Source organism: Melospiza georgiana, chromosome 3 (assembly GCF_028018845.1).
Source record: "Melospiza georgiana isolate bMelGeo1 chromosome 3, bMelGeo1.pri, whole genome shotgun sequence".
Taxonomy (NCBI): Eukaryota; Metazoa; Chordata; class Aves; order Passeriformes; family Passerellidae; genus Melospiza; species Melospiza georgiana.
Window position 1 is genome coordinate 16,877,283 of NC_080432.1, and position 26,257 is coordinate 16,903,539.

The 26,257-nt window shown below is 51.5% G+C and overlaps 3 protein-coding genes across 4 annotated transcripts in view; 2 read left to right on the plus strand and 1 right to left on the minus strand.

The window, feature by feature from the left end:
• Positions 1-4,096, plus strand: part of PPP2R5D (protein phosphatase 2 regulatory subunit B'delta) — a 27,575-nt gene extending 23,479 nt beyond the window's left edge. Inside the window, exons 14-16 of the mRNA XM_058020040.1 lie at positions 230-302; positions 742-858; positions 1,205-4,096. Of these exons, the coding sequence (XP_057876023.1) occupies positions 230-302; positions 742-858; positions 1,205-1,342 (328 nt within the window). The 3' untranslated portion in view covers positions 1,343-4,096. The remainder of the gene's footprint in view (positions 1-229; positions 303-741; positions 859-1,204) is intronic.
• On the minus strand, positions 3,960-5,295 carry MEA1 (male-enhanced antigen 1). The gene is given in 4 exon segments (XM_058020042.1): positions 3,960-4,668; positions 4,735-4,849; positions 4,929-5,237; positions 5,239-5,295. Coding segments are annotated over 4 exon segments (645 nt in total). The 3' UTR covers positions 3,960-4,504.
• A 158-nt stretch (positions 5,296-5,453) lies between these two features.
• Positions 5,454-25,056, plus strand: KLHDC3 (kelch domain containing 3). Of its 2 annotated transcripts, none has more exons than XM_058020091.1 (11): positions 5,454-5,549; positions 12,126-12,350; positions 14,808-14,984; positions 17,109-17,224; positions 18,530-18,601; positions 18,829-19,042; positions 19,326-19,412; positions 20,666-20,774; positions 24,196-24,269; positions 24,630-24,708; positions 24,900-25,056. In XM_058020091.1, exons 2-11 carry the CDS (start codon positions 12,197-12,199, stop codon positions 24,964-24,966), a joined length of 1,149 nt encoding a protein of 382 aa, XP_057876074.1. In that variant the 5' UTR covers positions 5,454-5,549; positions 12,126-12,196; the 3' UTR covers positions 24,967-25,056. The 2 variants fall into 2 exon arrangements, with proteins under 2 accessions (XP_057876074.1, XP_057876076.1); XM_058020093.1 differs by lacking the exon at positions 5,454-5,549 and adding an exon at positions 5,757-5,947.
• The last annotated feature ends 1,201 nt before the right edge of the window (positions 25,057-26,257 follow it).

The window sequence follows — 26,257 nt, forward strand, 5'->3', positions numbered from 1 at the left end:
GCTCTGAGGTGAGCGAGGAGCATGCCTGCCTACCCTCTGCTAGCCATAGTGTGTCCCCTCTTCTTGCTTCATCTCACCTGTAGATTTAGGTAGAATTAGGGGTTTCTGAATGACAGAGCTGCACTTCCCCTTGCCTGCACTTTTCTGCTGTCTCTTGCTTTTATCATGCTGTGAATGAAAGCTGGGCTTTCCCCAGGAGTTCACACTTGCTCTCGCTCTCTCTGTGCAGGGGAAGGTTCAGGATGAAGGAACGAGAAGAAATGTGGCAGAAAATAGAGGAGTTGGCTCGACTGAACCCCCAGGTGAGTGACAACAGCACCTAGGATGAATGGGACAAGAATGTGCTGGGGGTCTTGACCTGCTTCCTCAGCCCATGAAAGCAGGTTTTAATATCTGATCTCAGCCCTGTGGACACTGCTGCAGCAGTGGTGTGTCCCAAAAAACAGCATCCTGGGAATGTGGCAGTGATTTATCAGGCTGTCCCTCTGCAGCACTGACCTTAAGTACTGCCCTATAGAGAGCATGTGTGTGTTTATGGGCCACACTGTGAACTGCAGTGTGCTGGGAGTCAGAGGGCACAGGGGAGGGGAGGATACCCTTCCCTGCCTGTGTCCCCACTGCTGCCTTTCTGGGGGCCAGAGAAGAAGCTGGAAGACTGTGCCATGCTGTGTTATCATGCTGGGGGAGGAGGTGTGGTGTTGGATGGAGTGCTGACTCTCCAGCTGTCTGTGTTGCCTGCAGTACCCCATGTATTATGCACCTCTACCCTTGCCTTCTGTGTGCTGTATGGAGACAGAGACCCCGACTGCAGAGGACATTCAGCTCCTGAAGAAAACGGTGGAGACGGAGGCTGTGCAGGTGAGTAGGGGACTCGAGTCCTTTCACACTTGCTCCCAGTCCAGCCAGCAACTCAGCATAGCCACAACTGGCTCTTTCCAAATATTTTGAAGGTAAATGCCACTACTCTCACCCCTCATCATTAAGAGATCAACCTGTAGTCTGAAGAGTGGAGTTTTTCTATCCTTCTCACTCTGGAAAAAGTGCCAGTGGGACTTGCTTGTGTCCTTTTGGTCTGTGTTTGGCTCTCAGCCTGTTCTGAAGCATGCTGCAGTGCCACCCAGCATAACTTAGAGCAGCTGGAGTCAGAGGCTGAAGGCATGAAGGGGTTTGCTGCTGGTTCCTGACTCCTTTGATTTGTTTGTAGATGCTGAAAGACATTAAGAAGGACAAAGTTTTGCTGCGCCGGAAGTCTGAGCTTCCGCAGGACGTCTACACTATAAAAGCCTTGGAGGCCCACAAGAGAGCAGAAGAGTTTCTCACCTCAAGCCAGGAGGCTCTCTGACGGGCTCAGGAGCTGGCCCAGGAAGCTCTGCCCCATCCCTTTCCTCCAGGGGTCATGGAAATGCACTCGGTTCTCATGTATAAGTAAGGAATGAACATGGTGAGCTGTGCCTGTCCTCCACTCCATCTGCATACCTCCAGGGTAGATCTGGTTTTATGTTAGAACTTGTATCTCACCACTGTCCTGTCCTCCTGCTTTTTCTTCGTCCTCCTGCTTTCCCACCTTGGCTCTGCAGGCATTAGGGGAGCCTGCCTGACCTCTGCTTTTATCAGCCCAGGCAGGACTCACTTCACTGTGAGCTGCCACCTGATTTTACTCTGCCAGGCAGCCAGAGCCTCACTAAGGGCTCTGTGTTGGGCAGAGCCTGCCGTGCGTGGCTCAGTGTGCTGCTCCAAACTCCAAGTGCCCATCTCCTCCACACCTGCCCCTGTGCAGCCTGTGCAGCTGAGCCCTGCCATGGTCAGAGGCCAGGCTAGGCTTGGGGCAGAAGCAGAGTATGGAAGGCTCTGCTGTCTCTCCAGCCTGCCTTGGGGTGCAGCTCCACAGCTGAAGGGTCTTAATGTACAGCAGAGGAAATGTTTACTTCCACCTTTCTTTTGCTACCAGCCCCTTGTTTTATTCCCCTGTCAGTGGAGTGGGGGTTCAGTGCTTTGCCACCCCCAGTTAAGCTGGGTGCAAGCACTACATACTATTGCAGTCCTCCCTTTAGAGCATCCTTAGAAGCTCTCTTGTGAGAAAGTGAATTCCTTCTGCTGTTTGTGTTGGTCCGTGCTGACTCATTTCCTTCCCGATGGCTCGGGTTAATTGTGGGCCCAGAATTAACTTCCCGCTTTGTAGCAGGTGTCAGCCACTGACTTCTACTTTCTTCCTCTACCTGCTCAATTAAAATACTCCTGCAGCTCTCCCTTTGTCTCTGTATCCCATCCTTAGCTCTTCAGGGCCAGGGTTTCTAGGAAGCTTGTGCTGCTAGTCATTTCTGCAAGCTAGTGGAAGCAATGGCTGCACCTCCTGGGGTGTGGCTGAGTTTGAGTGTTCACTTGTCTCCTCATTATTATCAATGGCTAAGCACTAGTGCTCAATCGCTGCTTCCGTGGGTGCTCTGAGCAAAGTTCACCTGTCCTGTCACGTGTGCACCTGCTGTGCCCGAGGCCCTTGTTAGTTATCACCTGGTGCATCAGGGCCCGTGCTAACTTAGCATTTAGAAACACTTGCTGATAGCCCAGGGGCTTGTGCAGCGCTTGGGTGCTCCTGTGATCCAGCTTTCACCCGTGTTGTTTGTGGTGCAGACTCAGTGCCAGGCCGAGGTGCCACCTGGTTTGTCATAGAGAGGGAGTCCTTGCTTCTTACCTGCTGTGCCTGCTTTCTTGACACATGAGCTTCAAAGTGGGTTTGCAGTGGTGCAGGGAGCTGTGGGGTTGGTGCTAGCCTGGCACTGCTTTGCAGCAGCACGGATGTTGTAGAAGGTTCTGGTGTATCTGCTTGTCCTCACCAGGAAACCATTTCCAGGTCAGAGCATCACCCCCTCTAATCTTTGTGCTGGTGTGCAGCACATCTTCCCTCCACCCCAGCGAGGCTGTTCTGACCTGTGTACCTGCATCCCTGCCCCGTGTAGCTCCCTCCTCCCGGCTCAGCCCTTATCAGGAATGCCGCCATCTCTTGGGAGGAGCTGGCGGGTGCATGTGCGAGATCCCCCAGTCACGCCGGGCCCCACCTCCCCTCCGCCTCACGCAACGGGCCAGTTCTAGTGTCAGGAGACTTCAGAAACACCTCAGGGAGGTTATTGCTTATTTTGAACATTAGTCTGAGCTCATGATCAGCTGCCAATCGATTACCTCACGCCTGGCACAGCATGTGGACGTGCACCAGGTGGTGCCAGAGCAGCACAGCTCTGGAAATGAGGGCTGCCAGGCTCGGGCTGGGCAGGAGGCTCCTTCCTGTCTCAGCACAGGCTCTCCAACTGGCTGCTTAGCTTTGTGCTGTAAGCCAAGACCTCATTTTTAGATTGCTACAGCATGGTATGCCCTCACTTGAGCCTGCTTGCTGCTGGGCAGTGGCTGCCTTTCCCCGCTGTGGGGTGCTCTGCCTGCAGAGGGAACAGAACCTTGTGGTGTGCAGGGGCTGGCACTGTCCTGCAGATGATCTGTCTCTGCTGGCAGACCCTGACCCTGGCCAGAGGAATGCTGCTGGGGTTGTGCCATGTGCAGGGGCAGGATTGTAACACATCATGATTATGTGCTGTACAGCTTTGATGTTCCCATAGCTTTTTGTGTCTTGTTTTGGGTCAGGGAACTTAGGCTTAGTACCTTCACATCATCCTTTGTTTGCTGCCTATTCATTCCAGTGTCCTGGACACGTCAGAAGGGGACCATGTGAGACAGGGGGGAGTGTGCTCACCCTCTCACCACATGTACTGCTCATAGGCAGACCTGCATCTGCCATGCTACAGCTGCCCCTCGCTCAGTACTTGGTTTCTAGCATTAGTGCTGCTCATTTCTGCCTATGCCTTTCCCCACATCAGCCAAATGGACAGAACTGGAGCTGCCTCTTCCACTCCACCTGGCTTGCTCCTCCCAAGGGAAAAAGCAAAACTACTGCATTCACACCCTGGACACAAGTATTAAGCTGCTTACAGTTCATATGTACATATGGTGTACTTTATTTTCAGTAGAGCATTACATAGTATGAAAGTGTTGGATTTTGTACAGATGTCCCTGTATGTACAGAACTAAATAAAACCAATCTCTTGGAATGACACATCTTGCTCCACCTGTGATATTCCCAACACACAGACCCTATCCTGAGAGGAGGGGCCCTAGCCTGGAGAATGACTTCTCTGGTACTGTCAGCATGGGGCCAAGTCCAGTGTTTGTCCTGAGGGAATCTGGGCAAAGCCAGCCAAGCCCCATCGCCCCATATGCATCCAGGCATGGAAACCAATCTGCTTCCTCAGAGGTAGAGGAAGCCAACACAATGTTATCACACTGACTTATGCACCAGCCAGAACCCAGAAAAAGGAGTGGAAAGGAAAACCAGACAATGTCAGTGGGACAAACTGGGAGGTTGATACTGGCAAGTCCTGTCAGCACCTGGCTCGGAGGCAGTGGGTGCTTCCAGGGTAGAGGGAGGGCTGGGGTTTGCAGCCCCTGTGCCGCAGCGCTGCCCTCAGTTCCACTGAGGCCGGGGGCCGCCGAGGCTCTGCCGGGCCTGCAGCGTGCGCTGCACCACGTCCTTCCACTGCTCCTCCGAGATCTGGTTGGCCCAGGCGGGGATGCCCAGGGTGGGCAGCTTCACGCTGGCCATCGTTCTCTTCACCAGCTCCACATGCTCTGGGAACAGAGAGGCCGTGAGACCGCGGCAGAGCCCCGGGCGGGTCCTGCCGGAGACGCGGTTACCTGCATCCATGGGGATGGAGCTGTGGCTGCTCTGAGCCGCGGCGCCTCCCGCTGCCTCCTCCTCATTCTCCTCCTCGCTGTCCACCGGCGGGTCGGGCAGGTGCAGCCTCAGCATCTGCGGAGAAAGGCGGGCAGCGGAGGTCGGGACCGCGGGTGCCGCCACCCCCGGCCCGGCGGGAGGCGCTGGGCGGTACCTGCAGCCGCTCCTGCAGGCCGGGGCCCGCGTCGCCGAGGCCCTGCTCCGGTTCCTGGCTCAGCGGCTGATACAAATACCCGCCGCTCTCCTCCTCTTCCTCCTCCTCCTCCTCCTCATCGCCGCTCCACCCGGCCGCGCCGTCAGGGCCCTCCGGCGGCCCGGGCTCCCGGGGACAGACGCGCTCGGGGCCCATGCTCCGCACCACTGCCATACACCGGGCGCGGCGCCGAGGAGGTGCCGCCACCGCCACCCGGAACCGCCGCGGCCGCCGCGGGGCACTCTGGGTGTTGTAGTCCCGGAGCGGGCCCTGGGCGCGGTGGGCGGTGCCGCCGGCACGCGCCGCCGGTGCCGTCGCGCGTCGCCATCGAGTGTCGCCATCTCGGTCTGGGCCGGGGCCGGAGCAGCGCGCCGGGGCCGGGCCCGGGCGGGGCGGGGAACCCAGGGAGCCGCCCCTGAGGGGGGCCGGGGCCCGGCACCGCGGAAGGGCCTGTCAGGGCCGCGCCGCTCCGGCGGGGGGGCGCCCGCGGACCCGGGCGGGGCCACGCCGCACTACAAGTCCCAGGGAGCGGCGGGAGCTCCTGTCGGAGCGGGGCTGTCGGCGCTCCTTGTACGGGCACAGGTACGGGGCTGGGGCCGGGGCCGCAGGGGCGGGGGGAGCCGGCGGGGCCATGCCGGGGCTGGGGGAGGCTGAGGCCGGCGGGCCCCGCCGAGCCCCTCCGTGAGGGCCGGGGGCGCGGGGCCGCCGCCCTGCCCGGGTGCTCTCGGCCGGGCCCGCGGGTGGGGGCGCGGGGCGCACGGAGGGGCTCGGGCGGGGAGCGGCGGGCAACGGTGCTGGAGCGTGTCCGGAGCTGGGCCGAGGAGCTGCTGAAGGGTGCAGAGAGGGAGTCCTGTGAGGAGCGGCTGAGAGAGCTGAGGGTGCTCAGCCCGGAGGAAAGGCAGCTCAGGGGAGACCCTGTCACTCTCTACAGCTGCCCGAAAGGAGATTGTCACCAGCTGGGGGCCGGCCTCTTCTCCCAGGTAACAACTAACGGGCTGGTCAAGAGAAATAGCTTCAAACTGCACCAGGGAAGGCTTAGATTGGATATTAGGAAAAACTCCTTCACGAGAAGGGTAGTATGGCGTTGGAACAGGCTGCCCAGGAAAATGGTCGAATCACCATCCCTGGAAGTATTAAAAATGTGGCACTTTCAGGACATGTGTTAGGGGTGGGCCTGGCAGCGTTGGGTTAATTCTCCATCCTTAAAGCATTCTGTGACCACACACATCTCTATCCTCCCAGACAGGTCTGTGTTAGGGATGCTGCCCTTCTGCCCTGGCATGACCTCTGCTGTGCCTTCCCTCTCCAGCCCGTGGGCTCATGTGGTTTCAGACCCTTTATTCTCTCACCCAGTCGTGGCTGGTGTGGGGCTGCATGCCAGTCCCATGTGCCAGGCAGAGGGAAGGGAAGGCTGGCACCTGTGAGCACCACCCTGCCCGGGGATCAGTGTCAGTGCAGCAGAGAGGCTGAGGAACAAACTGATGTAGCCCTGTGTAAAGCTGTCAGCTCGGCTTTCCTGAGCCTGCTTCCCAAGCCAAGGGCTGCCCTTGGCCTGGCACAAACAGCTTGACAGGCTGAGCCAAATTCCTGATGGGGAACTCAAGCACTGTCTCCAAAGCTTAGGCACACTCCATAGAGAAGCTGGGGTTTGGGAAGCAAGGTGAAGAATAGAAGCCAGCTGAGTAGGTGCAGAATCCAAATACTAAGCAAAAGTAAGTGAGCAAAGTATTTGGTGAAAAACAAGGAGATGGTGAGGCTGGCTGTGGGGATAGCACTGGGATAAATTTGTGCCTGAGCAGTGTGGCCTGTGGTTCCCATGGCTAACATGAGCTTCCAGAGCAGGCTCAGTGCACGAGCTCCAGGGCTGTTCTAGCACCATCTAATTTACTGGGGCTGGAATTGCATTGTGAGTGTCTGAGCTGTTGAATGTGCAAGCTTGCAGTTTCACACTGCCTTAGCACAAATGCTCCAAGCATTAGATAAATGTCAAGCACAAGTGAAGAAAGCGGGTTGTTCTCATGTTATCTCTAACAGTATGTTGGATGTGCTTGAAATAGAACAGTCTATATGGACTGCTGTGAACTGGCTGGGCTATTTTAAGGGTTACTAAACCTTGTGGCTGGTGTCTTTTGGGAGACAAGACTGAGGCGGCCACACGGTAGGATTTGCTCTCTGGGGCAGCTTTGCAGGGTAGGCTGCTCTTCTTGGGGTGCTGCTGTGATTCTGGGGGTGGCAGAATGAGTCCTTGACAATCCAGGCTGCTGGGTTTGTCCCCCTTGCTTTGGGCATTGGGTGCAGCAAGGCTGATCTGAGCAGGTTTTAGGAATGGCTCTAGGTTTCCTCCTGTGTGCACAGAGGAGTGAGAGAGCCCAGGGAGCTCCCTTTGAGCAAAGTGGATCCAAGGATATATGGGTTTGCTTTAAGATCATCACCTGGCTGCTGTACTTGGAGATGCTCAGTAGCTTTCTATCTTGAATTAATTATTTTCTTACCTAATTGTAGGGTTTGGAAATACTAAGCCTAAAGCCAGTAGAACAAACGAGTGAAAAATGTGACTAAAACCTGCTTTGGTTTTTTTTTGTTGTTGTTCTGGGGATTTTTTTCTAGCTGTGCCACAGTGCTCAAGTCAGCACAACAGTTTTGGAGGATGTGCTAGTGAGAGGTTATTGAGTGATATTTGTGTTGATCTCAGGTGTCCATGTGCTGTGTTGTTAGGCTCTTGTTAGGTGTGAGCTGGGGCAGTTGGGATGAAGGTTCTTGCAGGCATGAAGTGCATCTTGAGGCAGCAGCACAAGCAGAGATATGGGAGTGCTTTCTGTAGGTGCTGTGTTGGAAGAATGCAGAGCTGAATTAAATCTGATTGTTCCCTGGCTTAGCAGTGAAATGCTCCAGGTGCTTTGTGGCAGAGGAACAGCACACTGCTGTTGTCACTTAATTTCCAGCATCACCAACATCATGTGAAGCATGTCCTGATTTTTGGATATGCTCTTATTCCATAATGACAGGACATACCAGGGGTTTCAACATTTTTCTGCATCCTCTGTGCTTTACTGTATTTCTGGCTAGATCATGGCAGACCAGGGAAATGGGAGGTTGTGAAGATTGCATGGTTGGAAGTAAGAGATCTGTTCATTTTTGGAGATGAAAGTGAGGATTTAATGTGAGTCAGTGGAAGTAAGGTTGGCTTGAACAGAAGCTGTGATTCTGTGTGCCTCATCCTGCAGTGCCCTCCCAGTTCTCTAATACAATTTGCCTCTGTCTTATCAATATTTTTGTGTTTTACAGCCTACATCACTCTTGTTGGTGTCCTAAATGAGAAACCACAGAATGTACTTTGCATAATCTAATATTGTACAATTGGGGGAAATTGTTAGTAAATTGTTTCTTATCAATTTTGCTTTCCCCCCTCTCTCCTTGGCTGTGTCCTCTGTGATCTGTAAAGAAATCTAAGCTGTAGCTTAATGTCAAGTGCTGCACTTCTCCTACTAAGAAATCCTCATAGGAATGGGACTGAAAAGTGGTTTATTTATGTCCTCATTTGTGTCATAAAAATTAGCATTGGAAATCAAACTTGAATGGAATTCAAGAGTGTCCATAGTTGTAGGACAGAAAATATAGTTTTTTTTCTCAAAATATGTGTCTAACTCTTATTTGCAGATGGTGCACAGAGGGAGCTCAGAGGAGGAAAATGCTTTGAGATGGAAGATTGGTCTAAAGAAATTATTGTAAATAAGGCAGGCAAGGAGAATCTGGAGCTGGGCATAGACAGCATGGGGTGAAACAGGGGAGGCATCCTCAGGAGACAGGGCTGTGCAGGGAGGAGGGGAAGCCAGGCCTGTGTGGGGCTGAAAAGGGGCAAACAAATCCTGGTGATGGCAGGAAGATGTGGTAGTTCCAGGGTAGGGTTGTGGCCAGTGGCAGAAGAGGAAGATGAGAGTTTGCACGGGTGCTTTTGTTACAGGGTACAGAAGAGCTCTTGGGTTTGGAAAATCCCTGCCAGCTTGTTAAAACCTGTGTTTCCCCATGACCTGTAAAGATTACTTCACACTTCTGGTCATTCTGTCCTGGTGAAGTGTTCAGATGAGTGTTTGCTTTTCTTGGCTCTGAGGAGGGGCAGCAGGAGGCTGTGCTGGCAGAGCTCTGTGTTTGCTCCAAAGGGGTATCCCTGCACAGAGCCAAGGCAGAGCACAGCCAACTTCCATCCCATTGCCCTCTCCACCACTCCAGACCTGCCAGTCACCTGGGGAAAACCTTTCCCAGTAATTGTAGGAAACAGCATTCCAACTTTGTTGCTTCAACCTCAGCATCTTTCTCGTAGTGCCTGGAGCTTCTCAGTGGACCAGATTTAACCTCTTGGGGTGAGCTGCCTTCTGGTGGGAATGGCAGAACTGCTGGGGCAGGGTAGCCAGCTCCTGTGGCAGTGACAGGAGCAGCATCCTTGCACCTGGCTCAAGGGAAGCCCCAAGGGTGAGGAAGTCTTCCCAGCTTTTCTGATAAAAAAGGCAGGGGCCGTGGTACAGTGCAGAGAACTTGGAAATAAGATTCATCCTCTTAGTCCTCCTGGATTTGGCTCAGTCTGAAGGGTATTGAAAATATTGATGGTGGTGATAAAGACCAGTTGAGCTCCTTGAGGAGAATTTTACAGAATCACTTAAACAAGAAGAGATTATGAGGGAAACATTGGTTAGATTTTTCAGGAATAACTTGTGACTGAGGCAGGAAACAGATTTAGATATGTGAAGCCTTCAAAATAGCTTGGAAGGTGCCTTTGGTGGGTTCCATGGAAACTCATCTGTTCTGTAGCTTTGCAGAAGACTTATGCAAGAGTGCTGCCTGGCTTAAAAAAAAAAAAAAAAAAAAAAAAAAAAAGATGCTTAAGGAAAAAAAGCTGTTAGATCTGAAATTGAAGCATGGCCTGTGGAAGACGGGGGCTGTTCTGGGCCCTTCTGGAGCACCCCTGCTGGAGCAAAGCTTGCTGCAGCTTTCTGGGTTCCTGACTGCAGTTTAGGTTAGGGTGGTTGCTGCAGGAACGGGGAGGTTTGCAGGAGAGACTCCTGTTGCAATAAGGCTGCAGGATGGTCTCTGTTTGGGCTTTGCATGTGTTCTGTCACATTCATGTACAGAGCATGAAAACAACTGAAAAAATAAATAACTTTTAAAATAAGCTACTCAAATTTTAATGACATTTGAGAGTTCTGGAATGAGGTGAGTGGTTACTGAATGGTTTTGAGCTGCCTGTGGAGTCAGTGGATGAAGCCTAAGCTCTGCTTCATGCCAGGAGCTCCCTGTTGGTGGCATCTCTTATTCTTCTGCAGGAAGGATAAAATGTGAGTGTGAGGGTGTGCTGGGCCCTGGGGTGGCCAGGCTGCTGATGGGCCTCGTGGTGAGCAGTGATTCCACTTGACTGAGGGGCTGGGGGTGGCCAGATGGAGCAGAGCAGCGCAGCACTGCCCCTCTTGCTGCCCTCCAGCCAATTCAGAAACCTCAAACACGAGGGAAGTCCTCCTTGCCAAAATTCACTACTTTCCAAAATGGAATGGGGCAGAGTGTAGGAATTTTGTGTAGGAATTTAGTCCTTGTTCAAAGGCATCCCCAAATTTCTTTGGATTCTGCAAAGGCTGAAACTGATTGTGAGATAGGAGCATGCTGACTGAACCTTTCAATAACCTAGAAACAAGAAATGAAATAAGACAATTTTATTTGTGCTGTCTGAAACACTGACATCTCTTCTAATGGCTGTTTTCAGTTAGGAGAAAACTGTTAAAAATCAAACTGAGCTGCTGTTTCAGAAGCACCGGGGCAGGACTCCCCTCTTTGTTCTTACATCCAGAGGAGAATCTCTGCAAGAATCAGCTGTGGTCACTTCTTAAGATATGACCTAAGCCATCTGTTTGAGGAATGAAGGATATCAGTTGCTTAACAAGATGTGATGCTACAGAATTTTCTTAGTTATGCTTGGGTTTGCTGTGGGAGGAAAAGACCTTTTCTGAGCATTACCAAAGTGCTTTCTACCTAGATTAGGGGTTTTCTGCTCTCTTGTGTTAATTAGCTTGAACCCTAGTGCTCAAATCAATGACTCCAAATGCTAATGTTGTCACCCACCCCTATAACAGTGTGAAAAACACCAATCACTTGTTTTTAAAATTTTAAAACTTTAATAGTAATAAAATGGTTATAAAAAATAGTAATACAATTAGAGTAATAACAATTTGGACAGTTTGAATTAGGACAATATGAGACAATAGAGACAAAGAGTTATGGACATCTGGGTACCTTTTCTGGGCAGCTAAAGCCCGAAAAAGGACCCACGTTAACAGAGGATTAACCCTTAAAAGCAGCAGCCTGTTGCATATTTATACACCTCATACATGATGCATAAATTCCATTCAAACACAGGATTCTGTCTGGGCAGTGTCAGCTTCTTCCTCTTAATCCTGACAGCGCCTTCGAGGCGGGAAGAAGTTCATTTCTTCTGATAAGAGGGCAATAAATTCTTTTTCTCTGAAAGATTTGGGTGTCCTGTGGCTGCTATCTTGCTACAAGTCCTTTTCTTAAAGAAAGTATCCTACATAGCATAGTTTCTATTTTAACATTTTTTATAACCTAAAACTATATTTTCCACACTACTTAAGAGAATTAATACTTTTAATTAATAAGCATAGCTTTCTAACACAACACATATAATATTCATTTTAATATTTGCGAAAAACCAATCATAAAATACATGCATTTTTCACAAAGGGAAGTTGTTTGCTTTAGGTAGGGGTGGTTCTTTGGAGTTATTTTGTTGGGTGTTTTGTTTTTAATCTTTTTCTCTGCTGTTTCTCAGACCTGATCCAAAGAGCACGCTCTTCCCTCTGGGTTTGTTCTTTTCACCTTCACTGCTGGCTCTCACTGTGTGTTTTCATCCATGCACACAAATGGCTCTGACATGACCGTGACGTGTGCGTGCCCAGGCCGAAGGTGTTTGGCTGGGGCTGCCTGTGCAGCCACCCTGAGGGGTTTTGTGTGCAAGGGCACCTCTGCTTGCTCCTCTGAGCCCGAGAGGAACATTCCCAGCTGGGAGGCAGGTGAATGAGGGCACACTGAGGTAACCTTTGCAGCAGGCATTCAGGGAAGGGTGGATGTTGTTATTTTGGCCTTGTGTGTGTGTTGCAGCCCTTGCAGCGGCCTCGGAAGCATGCGGCTGTGGCACCGGGGGCCCTGAAGAGCGCCTGGCTGGCAGAGGAATGCTCCGCTGGGCAGTGCACTTGGAAGGGGGCCCACGCAGGGTGAACCACGCGGCCGTGGCTGTGGGCCACAAGGTCTATTCCTTCGGCGGCTACTGCTCGGGAGAGGACTATGAGACCCTGCGGCAGATCGACGTGCACGTGTTCAACGCAGGTAAACCTGGCCTTGTATAGGAGGCCCTGTAAAATCTATGTGCTGTATAAGTGGCCTTGCCCCAGTCCTAGTTATTCTAAATGAGCTACAGCTGTGAAGTCCTTAGTTGGGCAGCAGCTGTGGCTTGGGAAGGCAACTAGGATTGCTAAAAAAGGGGTGGGTTGAGAGCTTTGGAGGAGCCCTGATGGAGCCACAAGGAACAACACTGCTGAGAAGAGCTGCATGTGAGAAAACCAGCCAGAAGGTACGAACTCTAGAAATATAATAGCAACAATAAGATTACAACATGTCCTCGTGGGCACAGAGGGCTTGTCTTGCTGGGCTCACTTAGTGCTTTTCTCACCTGCTGGTGCCTGGCATGTTATACCCTGTAACATGCTCTCTGACTCTTACATTTCCAGAAAATGTTATCAGAGTAGGTAGGAGCCTCTTTCTTAGTGCATTTTCAGCTTGAGGGGCTCTAGTTCATGTGACTGCTAGGATAAGGACTCGCTGAAATAGTCACAAAGCTAATGGTTTGGTTTGACCTTGTTCTCTGCAAACTCAAAGTCAGCCAGGTGCAAAGAGGTGATACAGAGCTAGCTCAGGTCCCCCCTCATGGCAGCATGTCCATGTTCAGCTGCCCATAGTGTGGAAGGAGCACGGTGTGAGACAGTGCACTCACTAAAGATTCCAGGTGTAGACATCTGAGCTGTTTCCCTGTGGGGGCAGCTGACAACTGGAGTCAGTAGGGGCATGTGGCTAGGAGGGAGAGAGGCCTTCCCTTTTTGGTAACAGCTATCGTGCAGATTCACAGCATAGCTTGGAAAAGCATCTGCAACTGGAGCCATTTGTGTAGGGTAACCAGTACCTGTCATGAGGCTGAGTTGGAGCCATGGTTGTGCTGGCACAGGCTGTTATTTCTTGATTGAGTGCTCCTTGAACTAAAGAGGTTACTGAGCTGGTCCCTTAAGCATTTCCCTGTAATTAGGCAGGTGATTAAAAAACTGCACAGATGCTTGGGTGGCTCCTGCTAAACAGGGCCAAGAACAGAGAACCAATGACCAGTTTTGGAGACTGGACAGCGTGCTGAATGCTCTGTGAGCACCCACCCACATGTAGACAAACCGAGCTTGTCTGTAAAATGCAGTGAATTCACTCCTTTAAGACTGATGTGCAGCAGGGATAAAAGCATTGGTTACAGAGGGCTGCCAAGGTGACCTGCTCTCAGGGTAGAGGGGGTGTAGCTCAGGATCCTGTGAACAGTGACATTCACCTCTGTCCAGAGGGACTGGGCTTTTATACTCAACACAGCTGAATGTTGTAGAACGTGACAAGGAGAGCAGCAATCTTCTGGGGAAGCATAATGACTGTGCCCAAAGGAATGCTCTTGTGTTGTCTTTGCCTCTTACCACTCCCAAGTATTAAAGTGTCAGAATGCTGCAGCCACCACATGGGAAGTGACAGTGGCTTCCCAAGCCCTTGCTCAGCTAGCACTGTCAGGTGGCAGTGCTAAAGCCAAGATACCAGATTTTGAATGAGTTTTCCAAAGATGAAAACTATGTTTTAGGTAGGAAGCATCCAGTCTAGCTTGACTTTAGCATTGCATGTGCTTCCTCAGTGCCCTTTCTGCTTGTGGGGTAGATGCCCACCTTTTGAGATGCCTGACTTTTCCCTTTCCCTATGTTAGTATTTCAGAGGAGCTGCAGGCTGTTTTCTGCTATATTTTGTATCAGCTCTGTGTAGAAAACAAACCTGGAGGCTGTATGTGGTGGAAGGAGGGTGACTGGTGCTGTTATGTAACACTTGCTGTGGCTCTTGCACTGTCATTAAACCCTGTAATACCTGTTGACTGTTCTGGCTGCTGCTGGACGTGACACACAGGAAGAGGAACCTGTAATCCCAAGGAACTCCTATTAGTAATGCAAGGCTAGCAGGGAGAACTTGAATACAGATGGGGTAAAGGAGGCAGACAGCCACCTCATCTGTAGCTTGAAAACAAAAACAAAAGCAAACAAACCCAGTTCCTACCAAACTGCTGGGTTGTTGTACTTAAACTGTGCTTCCGCAAGTCCAAGTGATGCCTTCAGGTGTTCCCTTGCATTTTACTGCAGTGAGTTATTCCTGTGCTGCCCATTCTCCCAGCTTTGAGTCTCTTCAACAATCTCACTGGCTTGAAGTAGTGTCTGTATTCGTGGTCCCCTCTGTACTTCTTCATTTTTCTTTCCCTATTTGTTTGTGTGTGTGCTGTATTTTTCACTCACAGTCTAGGATGAGCCAGAGTGGAAACCTTCTCAATGAATTGTTGTAGAACAGAGCCTGGTTTTGTCTTCTGTATTTCTTAACTAGCTGCTACTCGAGGTCAGACACAGCTTTGTCTTGTTTACTCACCTGCTTCTGCCCCTTGTCACGGGGTAAAAAGCAACACACAGGATGGGTTATGACCTGTCAGCAATGGGCTCAAACTTGTGTTTCCAGTGTCTCTACGCTGGATCAAGCTGCCTCCAGTGTGGACAAACAGCCGAGACCACGTGAGGGAGGTGCCCTACATGAGGTATGGGCACTCGGCCGTGCTCATCGACGACACCGTCTACATCTGGGGCGGCCGCAACGACACCGAGGGAGCCTGCAACGTGCTCTATGCCTTTGATGTCAGTAAGTTCCAGCTTCTCACTGCTCCTTGGCACAGCTGGTCTTGATCACACCTCCTCTCTGCTCCCCAACTTGTTTTCTTGTCCCTCAGTGACAGTCTGGAGGAAATGGTGTCACTGTGTTTGAGCAGTTTTGGAAGTGGAGTATGGTGGGCATTGTGCTTACAAGCCTTTGGGCAGAGATTGCTGATCTTTTCTAACAATGAAAATGGTTTTAATTTTTCTATCAGCTTTGTGTGCTCTCTCTGATAGTAGCTAGAATTGAAGTGTTCTCTCTATGTGATATAGTATTCCTTAATTGTGGCTCTTGATGATTGTGGTTCCTCTTCAGTGTGGTTCTTCTTTCTGAAGGTGTGAAGGAGAGTGAGGAACAAAACACAGGAGTAGTCCAGGACAGGATGGCAAAATCAGGGGAGACATGAATCAAGTTAGATAAACCTGAAAAATAAACTCCTTGAGCCTTTTAGTTGGCTTCTCCATAGCACTGCTGGAGCACCTCTGGAGAAAAGGCACCATCAGGAAGTGCATGGACACAAGTGTCAGGAAAGAAAAGGAGTGTATCTGGATTCTGGATGCAAGTCCGTCTAAATACTGGCCAGTAACTATCTTAGAGAGCTTGCAAGGAAACTGCTTGCTCTGGTGCTTGGTCCATGGATCTCTTCTTTATCAGGAAGAATCTTACAGCTTATGGCACAGGGTTTCCCCCTTCCTTCCCCTGACACATGCAGCTGAGAAGCCACCAGTAAAGCTCTGCCTACACAGAGGCTTTGTAGTGGGACCTGCCCAGTCTCCCTGGCAGCTCCAGGGCTTTAGCATTAAGGGAAAATTAACAGAAAGTCCTGCTCCAAACCCTCTGCAGCTGTCTGTACACACAGGCCTGCCATTCCTGGAAAGTGTGGCTGGCAGTCACAGTGCCATGTCTGCAGTGTAAGTTCCACTGTAGGAGTCACATCAGGCTAAATAAAGTCCTGTCTGAGTGCAGTTTTGTCCCTGCAGTGTTGAGCAGATCCCAAATTGAGGTTTTTTCCATGCTGCAATTGGGTGAGCTTTTGCTGATACAATGTGACTGAGTTTGGAAGCAGCCCCAGGGAGAGAAGGAACTCGATAGCCCTGGGATGTCACACTAGAGGCTCCCCAGGGATTCTGCTGACCTTGCAAGACCCTTTGTGTGGTGCCAGCTGGAGCATAGGTGGACACTTGTGTCCACAGGCCAAGTTCAGGGAAGTCATCCTCGTGCTTTGGCTCCACAACTCTCTGAAATAAGCACTGTTCTTGGCAGCCAAGGGCTGTTAGGGAGGGTGGGGAATGTCTCCTGCAGCCTCAGGGCTTATCTGTGCCTCTGGGAGCTCTTGGGGCAGGTGCCTGTTAGCAATTGGCACCCGGTCCTGGCCTGGCTCTGTGCTGCCCTGGCATGGAGAGCAGCTCTGCCTGGATTTAAGTCATCTTCTAAATCAAGCCAGCCCCTGGAGTGTGCAGGCTGAGGGGCTGAATGTGTTTGGTGCAGGCTCACAGGGAGCATTGTGAAGGGTGGAAAGTGAGCAAGAGGAAAGGAAGAGTGAGGAAAGTGAGAGAATGTAACAGGTGGAGCAGATAAGACAGGGAGAGCTGCACTGCAGAGGTGGAGATCTGCACAGCAGCTAACATGGAGAACTTGTGATTAAGTGATTTGTATCTGGGTTTGAGAGCTGTTTTCCCTCAGTCATGCTCAGTTACTGAGCATCTCCACGCCTTGAGGTCAGTTGTGCCACTTAGCATTATTGCTTCATTGTAATAGAAAGTGTGAATGCAGAGTTGATAAGTGACTCACGAGTACACTCTGCAAGAGATTCTGTAAAAGTAACATTGTTCAAGCCCTGCTGTACTACTCACACTTCAAATGTGAGCTCTTTGTCAGGTCTGGCACTCAGTGGCCATGCCAAGAGGCTGAGGATTCTGTCACTGTGTCCCTCTGTGGGGGCTCAGGCAGGTAGCCTTGCCCAAAAAAGCTTGCAGCCTCTCTGGCAGGGCATGTGCTTTGTGAGAAAGCAAGAATTATTTTTGCCTTAGAAATTTAAGAACAGCAGTAATAGAACTATCCCACCCCAAGTCCTACTGTGTTTTCTCAGCATTGCCTCTTGTTTTGTTTCAGACACACACAAGTGGTTCACACCAAAGGTCTCTGGAATGGTCCCAGGGGCAAGAGATGGGCACTCAGCCTGTGTCCTGGCAAAGAGCATGTTTATCTTTGGAGGCTATGAACAGCTGGTGAGTGATCTCTGTAACTGTTAATTGGTGAGCCCTTGGGAAAGAGGGTGTTGATACCCAGGACACTGATAGAGGCAGGACACAGGGGTGTGTTTGTATTCCAAGTCACTGTCATTTTGTAACTTAGCAAAGTTATGGCATTAGTATCCAGGTTATGCTAATTATTTCAGGAGAAGATGGTTGGAAAAGCAAGTCCAAAAAAGTGTTAAATTTTTTTTGAATTTCACAAAACATATTTACCACAAAGAGGTAAAAATTTAATTTTTTTTCTGGCTCATTTCTCGGCCAAATGTAGATACATAAATACACAACATTTTTAATAAGTATATATTGATCTACATTTATTTTAATTTGGCTCAGAAGTGAGCCAGAAAAATCACTTTCTGCAGTGTTGCTGTGAGGTTTTGTCCTAGTCTGGTGTATGTTCCCTGCAGTCTCCACCTCCTCTGACATCTTGCTGATCCCTTTCAGCAAACGTTTGCTTACCTTCCCATTAGGAATACCCTGAGCCAAAGTTCATCCTGCAATAGCTGTCAGTGTACCTAATGCTCTTTTTAGCAAATCCTCATGATGTAATCTTAAAAAGTGGGTAAATAAAAATTATCACCAGATTTCAGAACAGATGTGCAAAGTCATGTCTGTTTGTTTGGAAGAAAGTTTGAGCTCTGTTACAGAAATTTCTGGGTTATTCCTTCTTTTCTGAGGGTGATAGGCCAAATCCATTATATTGATTACAGCAGCAGGAGGGGTTCAGATGTCTTTTTTTTTAACCAAGACCAAATAAACCTCTGGCTGTCTTGCTGCTCTCTACCTTGCCTGGAGGAGCAGGAGTCCATTGTTTGTGTGAATGCAGTCTCCTCCAGGCAGCCAGCTGCAGATGGGTTTTGTGGGGCCTCAGAACCTGGAGTGTCTTTGCTCCTGGATGTAATCTTGGCTTCTGCATCTCGTTAGGCAGCCTTAGCAGAGCCACTCTGACTGTCCTGCTAATGCCTCTTTTACCTGCTGCTACATGGAGAGGAGGCAGGCTCCTGCCATGAATGTACTGTGTGCAGGACAGCCTTTGGGGGAGGAACCGAGCACCAAATAAATGGGAAAGCTGCAGGAAGAGACAGAACACCTTTGGGAAGAAAAGGGCTTTGCTTTCCTCTTGTTAAGTGATAAGTGCTGCCTGAGCAAGCACCTTGTTCTTTAGGAAGCACTGAATCCAAAGGGATGCTCCAGCTCTGCAGGGCAGCATCCTTCTGGGGCTGGATGTGACCAAACTTCTCAGTCCCTTTGTGACCAAGCTGTTCATGTGTCTTCCAGGCTGACTGCTTTTCAAATGATATCCATAAATTGGACACCACAAACATGATGTGGACCTTAATCTCTGCCAAGGTCAGTGTCTGTTTTTCCCTCTGGTTTGTGGAGGAAGTTTTGCATCTACCATTCTCTGGGGTAGCTGCCCACACTTGTCTCACAGCTTCTGGCTGATATGGCTGGGCTCTACAGGATGGGAAGTTCTCCAGGAGAAGGCAGCCACCCAACTTCCCCATCAAGATGTGTTATTTCCCTGGCTGATCTGCACTCTTTCTTTTGTTTTTATTTTCTATTCTGTCCCTCAGGGTACTCCAGCTCGCTGGAGAGACTTTCATTCAGCTACCATCATTGGAACAAAGATGTACGTGTTTGGGGGCAGAGCTGATCGCTTTGGGCCCTTTCACTCTAATAACGAGATCTACTGTAACAGAATCAAAGTGTTTGATACAGAAACCAACTCCTGGCTGGAGTCCCCTCACACCCCCGTGCTCCCTGAGGGCAGGAGGAGCCATTCAGCCTGTGAGTGGGGGTCTGCTGAGGGTGGAGCATGGTGGAGGGAAGTTTCTGCCTGCCTTAGGAGGGGTGTTTGCTCTGCTGGGTGGGGCTGTGGGTTAGAAAGGGTTGCACAAAGCCCAGTTTCTGTGGAAAGCTGCTGCCCACCAAAAAGCACTGCACTCCCCACTGCACGTGAAGGTGATGTAAGGAGAGGTGGGCAGCCAGCACCACGTTGGTTTGGTTTGTGTTTGGTGTTGGGTCAGGGACATGCTGGGTGCCCTCTGATGTCTGTGCTTACTCCCTACAGTCAGCTACAACGGGGAGCTCTATGTATTTGGTGGCTACAATGCACGCCTGAACAGACACTTCCATGACCTCTGGAAATTCAATCCAGGTATTTATGCTTTTAACTTGCTGCAGTGATAGTGCTCCAGGCCCTCAGGCATGTGAGTGCTCAGAAGAACATACTGTCCAAGGAGTGCTGCTAGGGGGGGAATGGCTCTTGGCTCTTCTGACAGCAAATCACTCCTGTGTCTGTTCCTCCTCGGGATGTTTCCAGATCTCAGTTATAAAATAGAAAATGAGGTATTGCTAAAAGACATATTTCATTGGAAAAACTTTGTCTTGTTCTCAAATGTGCAAAAGTACTGACAGAAGAGAAGATATGGGAAAGAAATAGGTTTTAGGGAAGAGAGAGACTATAGCTGGAGAAACCATTCAACCTGAGCTGCAGGATCACCATCTCTTGGTAGCAGCTCAAACTGTGCTGCAGAAGGGGGGTTCTTCAGCTGGTACCCTGAATACCACTCAGCTGTGAGCCAGTTTGGGGGTCCTCAGGCACGTTTGACTGTCTAGACTCCTTTTGTTTGCTAATTGCTTTCTAGTAAAGTTACCTGAGAGCAGCCAACCAGCTGCTCCCCAAGCTGACTGTGAGCTGGCAGAGCTCCTGCAGGTTTCAGTCCTGTGCTTTGTCGCCCCCAAGCATCCTTGGTGCAGAGAGCAGCAAGAACAAAGGCTGCTGTCTCCACCTGGCCCAGTTCTCCACGCCCTCCTCCCGCAGCCGAGCTGTCCCAGCGGCTGAGGCGCCTCTGCCCGGGTGCTCTGCGATCGCAGCCTGCCAGCAGATGGAGCTGGTTCCTGGATCTTCCTCATCCAAATCCCGACCGCAGCAGGCTCTGGGGAAGGGAGGCTGCCTCTCTGTCCCTGCAGCTCTGCCCAGTACAGCTCCCTGTGATGTTGGACCCGCTGCCATGGCAGTCTGTGGGTCCTGGTGCTCAGGCTTTGCAAGTGAAAGGCCTTGACGGGGCCCTGAGCAACCTGGTGTAGTGCAAGGTGTCCCTGCCCATGGCAGGGGGTTGGGACAAGATGGTCTTTAAGGTCCCTTCCAACCTAAACCATTCTATGATATGACCTGCAAATCTCAGCAGGCAGAGCTCCAGGACTGTGACTGGCATCTAAGTGGCACTTCATGGAAGTGCATGATTGGCCATTAATGAGGAGGTCGGGGGGAGGCTGGATATTGGCTAGCTGGTGTCTGTGGGGTACTGGGCCTCTGCTTTTCCTGTGATCTGTTTAAATTCATGACCTGCTTATAGCTGGTCTTGGCCAGGCTCTTGTGACAAGTTTTCTCTCTTTTCCTCCTGTTAGTTTCTCTTTCCTGGAGGAAGATTGAGCCCAAGGGGAAGGGGCCGTGTCCCCGGCGCCGGCAGTGCTGCTGCAGAGTGGGGGACAGAATCATCCTCTTTGGAGGTACCAGGTGAGCTGTGTGAGGTGGCTCCTCCAGAGGCTTTGCCAGTCCCTTCAGCACAGTGTCCCTTCACACTCAGACCCATCAGATGGACTTCAAAGGCACGTGGCAAGTGTCAGCCTGTCTGACAAGTGTAGGTAATCATGGACATCAGGGTCCCCTGAAGAAAGGCCGTGGAAGAGATTGAAGTGTCATGTAAGCTTGTAAAGCATCTGGTGACAACCATCTTGTACATGTAGAGACAGAAGGGTGTAACAGGCTGCTCAGGAGGGGCTGTGCAGCGCTCAAGCTTTCTGGTAAAGAGGTTGTGGGGATAAGAGAAGAGATCCTGCTGTCAGAAGGACATGTATCTCAGTCTGTTGTGCCAGAGCAGACCTCAAACTGACTTATCTTCACCTACATGCTGCCCTGCTTCTCCCATCAGAGCTTCTTTCTTCCACTGGCAAGTGTGGGTTCTGCTGCCAGGCTGCAGTGGGATGTCAGCTCAGCTGGGAGCTGTTTGAGGAGCCTACACACATGACAAGACAATGTTGCCTTCTGCCAGTGTTCCTTAGCAACATTCCCATTCACAACAGGGACCTGGTGTTATGGATTTAGCTGTCAAACACTGGAAGTGATACTGTCAGGGTGCAGGGCAGCTGGATGTGGCCAAGAGCCTTAACAGCTGCTACAAGAAAGGAAGTGGCCTATCACCAGGACACACTCTATGCTGTCTGTAGTGACAAATTGCAGCTCTGGAGCACAGTCCTGCTTGCCAGTATCTACCTCGCAGAGACATCTTAAATGTTTTCAGCTCTCCACATGGTTGGGAAAGCTTTGGGGCTCTCTCTGGGTTCTTGACAGTAGCTTTTTGGGGATGCTTCTGAAGCAAACTTGGGGCACAGAACCAAGGGTGACCTGACCATACCAGTGTGTGATGGGGTGAAGGGGGAGTGTGCTTAGCTGTAGGATGTCCATGTGACTTTGAGGGAGTGCTTAGTGCAGGTGAGGTATGCAGAGGTGCTGAGTTTATCCAGTCTCCTCAAAAGATGCTGGTTGCTGCTCAGTACAGCAGAAGGTAGGGCTTGGCAGGGCTTTAGGGGAGTTTTGGGGGTCCCAGATGCTGTGCTGTGTAGATTTGTGTTGCAGCAGCAGCTGAACTTTGATGTTAAACCCTGGCACTCCTGGGAAATGCTACCAAACCACCACAAAATTGACACCAGCTTTTTGGAGTTTGGTTCACCCTTGCCAGGCAATGCAGCAGTGCCTTGTCTTCTCCATTAACCACTACAGAATTCAGCTTGTTTCTTAGGTCAGGCTCAACCCCAGTACAGGCACATTCATCAGCACTAGTGTGGGCTGGGAAGATGTGCTGGCAGCCAGGAATGCAGCCTGCTTGAGCTGGAGGGAGGGTCTTGGGGAAGTGGGAGGTGGGGGTGGGCCGTGCTGGCTTCCTGTAGCAGTTATCAGGTGTATTCTGGAGCTGCCTGGAGAGATAAGAAGTTTTCCAGGAAGTCGTTGTAATGGAGAACTCCCATGGGTCTGCCTGCTGACCTGTGCTCCCCGGGCTGGCCAGGGGGAGGGGTGGGGCTGTCCTGCAGGGATCCTCAGAGGATGAGCCAGCAGGCTCAGCTTTCTAGGGAACAGCTCTGGGGGATGGGCAGCAAAGCCCCTTTGTGTCTGCCTTTCCAGGATTCACACTTCCTGCTGAAGAGGCGCTTCTGCAGGCTGCTTGCTCCTAGGGCATCCAAAAGCTTTCTTTCTTTGGTAGTCCTGGCCAGAGCTTGGTGGTTTTGCCCCACTGTGGCCAGGAACAATCCTTCACTTGTGTCCCATTTAAGGGACCAAGAAGCTTGGTGTTCCCATTAGCTGTGTCACAGTTGTGGCCCTGGTCTGGTTTCTTCCCAAACCCACCAGCAATTCAGTGTGCAGAGACCATCCACAAGGAAGAAGTGGGGGGAGAAGGAATGCTATAAAACAGTTTAGCTGAAGAGATGCTGATCCAGATTTGGCTTGAGCCTGTGTTTTCCCTGACAGGGCTTAGGAATCCTGGCTCTGGTGAGGGAGTAGGGGCTGTCACTGAGTCACTGCAGTGCAGGGTGAGTTGTTTTGCAGCTGCAATGAGCAGTTTTGCTGGGCTCTGGCTGGCAAAGGTGTGCCCTGCATGCTGCTGTGCTGCCTGGGAGTTGCAGGGGGTTGCCTGGTCTTGAACTCCAGGCTCACCCTGCTGCTTTCCTTTTGGTGATTAAAGGCACAGACATGGTGCCTGCTGGCTTTCCTTTGATAGATAAGGGATGGCCTGGGGTTTCCTGTGACGTGGATGTGAGATTAGATTGTGGTGTGGTGAGCACACGAGGTGGAGTTAAAGGGGCTCCTGCCTGTATCCGGGCAGATGGGTCCCATCAGCAACAGGTCTGTGCCAGCACTGAGCTGTGCTGTCAGCTTTGCCTGAGGTTGTGGGGACCTGGGGGAGCAGGTACTGCCTCATGTCCCGTGAGTGTGAAGCTTGGTGGGGAAACAAGAGACACTGGGGCAAGGAGTCACTGCATGAGGTCAGTCCCAGCTAAGTGGTGAGGGCACACTAAGTTGTTTTGTCACAGACCAAAGCAGGACTTAAAACATTTTTCCTTTCTTTCTTTTAAATTCTCCAAACAACCATCAGCCAAGGGAGTATTTTCCCCTGTTTCAGCACAGGCTGATTTGTCTGTGCAAGGAGATGTAGTGTCCAGTCTCTCAGGTGCTTTGGTTGTTCCATCAAGACCACTGTGGCAGGAAACCATAGGTGAGGCTGGCTGTTCCCTAGAAATGCCTGGTGCTGTAGTTCCTCATCAGCATTCCTGGACCAACATCAAATGGGAGTATCAGCAAATTGAGATTGGTTTAAAATGACTGCTGCATTGCTCAGTGCTCAGCTACAATCTTCTGAAATGCCATCCCCATTTTGGCACAACCACTCCAGCTGTGGCTGGAGTCCAAAGTGATTCCTCAGTCATACTGAGAAATGTCTGTGCTTGCCCTGCCATGCAGATGTTTAGATGTTTTCTAGCTGCTTTCTCTACACTCCTCTCACAGCATCTGAGGGGCCAAGCTGCAATAAATGCAGTAGATCTTAAATACATGAGAACAGGAGTGATGGACAGGTGATGTGAGGGGGAGGCTCATGGCGGAATCATCATTGTCATCCATGAAAAGGAGGCAGATCTCCCATGCCCTGCAGAGGAAATTGTGTGGGTTTCTGCTCCCTGGCTCCTGTGCAGCTCTGCCTCCTCTGCAAGGAGCTGAGAAAGTGATGACTTTGAGTGCTCCTTGGGACTTCAGAGGGCCAGGAGGGATCACAGGGCCCCTGCCTGGGACAGGGACGCCAGGGACATTCCTGGGCTTCCTCAGCCCTTGGTGAGCTGGTGCATAAGAATTTTGGCACTGACTGACACACTGTGCTTGGTTTCTGCAGCCCATCTCCAGAGGAGGGAATGGGTGATGAATTTGACCTGATGGATCACTCGGATCTCTACATCCTCGACTTCAGTACGTGAGCACTTCCTGCCCAGCTTGTACCTCTTACCACAAGGTGCCCTGTGAGCAGGCCCTGCTGTGAAGCACCTCACTGTGCTCTCTGTGGCTGCAGGTGCCATGTCCTGGAGCCAGACAGCTGTGTCTGACCAGTGTGCTTGGCTCGAGGCAGAGCAGCCAGAGCTGCAGCCATGCTTTGTGCACTCCTGCATGCAAGGCCTCTTGTGGGAGCACCCCAGCCTGTCCCTGGTGTCACTCTGTCTTGTCCCTCAGACAAGGCTCTGCCCTGTTTCCTGTGGCACTGACTGCATGATGCTGGGGCCTCCATGGTGTCCAGTCAAAGGCTGCTGTAGCTAAACTGCTCTCTTTTCCCAGGCCCCAGTCTGAAGACGTTGTGTAAGCTAGCAGTGATTCAGTACAGCCTGGACCAGTCCTGCCTTCCCCACGACATCAGGTATTGTGTGCCTTGCTGGGACCTCACCCTGGGGTGCTCCAGCCCTGCTTGAGGGCTGCCCTCAAGGCTCTGGACACCTTTGTGGGCTGGGCTGGAGACTGTAGCTGAGGCTGGCATGAAACAAAGCTGCTCTAGCCCTGGGCACTGTGTTTGTGCTTTTTCTGAGTGTGTATCCTCTTGGTGTGTTACAGATGGGAGCTCTCAGCCATGACAACCAACAGCACCATCAGCCGCCCCATTGTCTCCAACCAGGGCTGAAGAGAACTTGTCCTTCCACCACCCTGCCCTCACCCCTCCACATGCTGACCTCTTGCTCCACTGCCTGCATGAATTTTTAGCCCTTTCAAGCAAGGAATGTGTGAGCTCGGTTTGTCTTGCCCTAGCTAGGCCTCCCTCTGCCCTTGTCATGCTTTGGGCAGCACAAGGGGGCAGGCAGAGCTGGCCACTGAGGGAAAAACTGTCTGGCCTCAGCAGCACAGCTGTGACCCCTCTCCTCACTGGTGGTTCTAGAGCTTCCTTTCCCTTTGCCTGTGGAACTGCAGCTGTGCTGTCCGGTGTGCAGCCACTTTCCAAGGGCCTGAATCAACTCTTTACCACCAGCCACGGCCCTGGGGTTGATGTCAGGGTCCACCTGAACTGTTCCTGCATTGCCTCAAGAGAGCAGGAACCTCCACACCTGCTCCTGCCAGCACTGACAGCTTCCTGGCACTGAAGGGCAGGCCCCAGCTCCAAGCTGAGCACAGTGTGGGGGCCTGGGCCCAGCTGGACACTGCCCAGCTCCCATTGTAAAACAGCAACTGGGGGAAGTTTTATAAATGGTGAGGCAGACGTGGTTTCTGTGTGTCCTAGCAGATGAACTGGGGGAGAAAAAGGCTTGAGAGGGGAGAGACTGAACCAGGTGCTTTTCCCTGCAGCTGCAGGCCAGTGGTGGCTTGTGGAGCAGCAGGCAGTGGCTGATGTGAGCCACAGCCCTGCCTGGGATGGGCAAGGGAAGCTGGGCCTCCTCCAGCAGCACTGCTGTGGGGTACCTGCCTCCTGCCCAGAGTTGTGCTGTCCTGCAAGAGGACAGAAGGAAAATGGTGTCTGTCTCCTTTGGCTGCACTGCCTCAGGTAAGTGGGTGCTCTGGAGCTTCCTGCTTCAGGGCTGGAGGTGGAGGGATGCCTGGGACAGCCTTCCTGGCTGGCACAGAGGGCCGTGCTCAAACCCTTTCTCACCAACATGAGGCATCTGATGTGAAGAGGAGCTCCAGTGGCAACTGCAGTGGGGCTATTGCATAGAAAGCTAAGGAAGCACTCAGGGCCTGTCCTGGGATGTAAAGTCACAGGGGCTGCTGAGATGGTGGTGGCTGCATGCCAGGAACATGGGTGGCAGAGGGCCTGGGCTGTCTGCCCTGAAGGCTGGCACATGGCCAGGGACAAGTGCTCATCCAGCAGCACGAGGTTGCAGAGGTGCCTGGGCTCCTCAGCCTGCAGGAGGTGGCCAATGCCAGCACAGTGGAGCAGTCTGGAGTGGTGTGACAGCAGTGAAACCCCGTGGCAAGAGAACAGA

Bases quoted from the DNA above. Each gene is read 5' to 3' on its own strand.
- KLHDC3 (XM_058020091.1), top strand. From the start codon at position 12,197: ATGCTCCGCTGGGCAGTGCACTTGGAAGGGGGCCCACGCAGGGTGAAC. The intron at 17,225-18,529 runs GTGAGTGATCTC...TGTGTCTTCCAG, and splicing joins TTGGAGGCTATGAACAGCTG to GCTGACTGCTTTTCAAATGA. The intron at 20,775-24,195 runs GTGAGCTGTGTG...TGGTTTCTGCAG, and splicing joins ATCCTCTTTGGAGGTACCAG to CCCATCTCCAGAGGAGGGAA.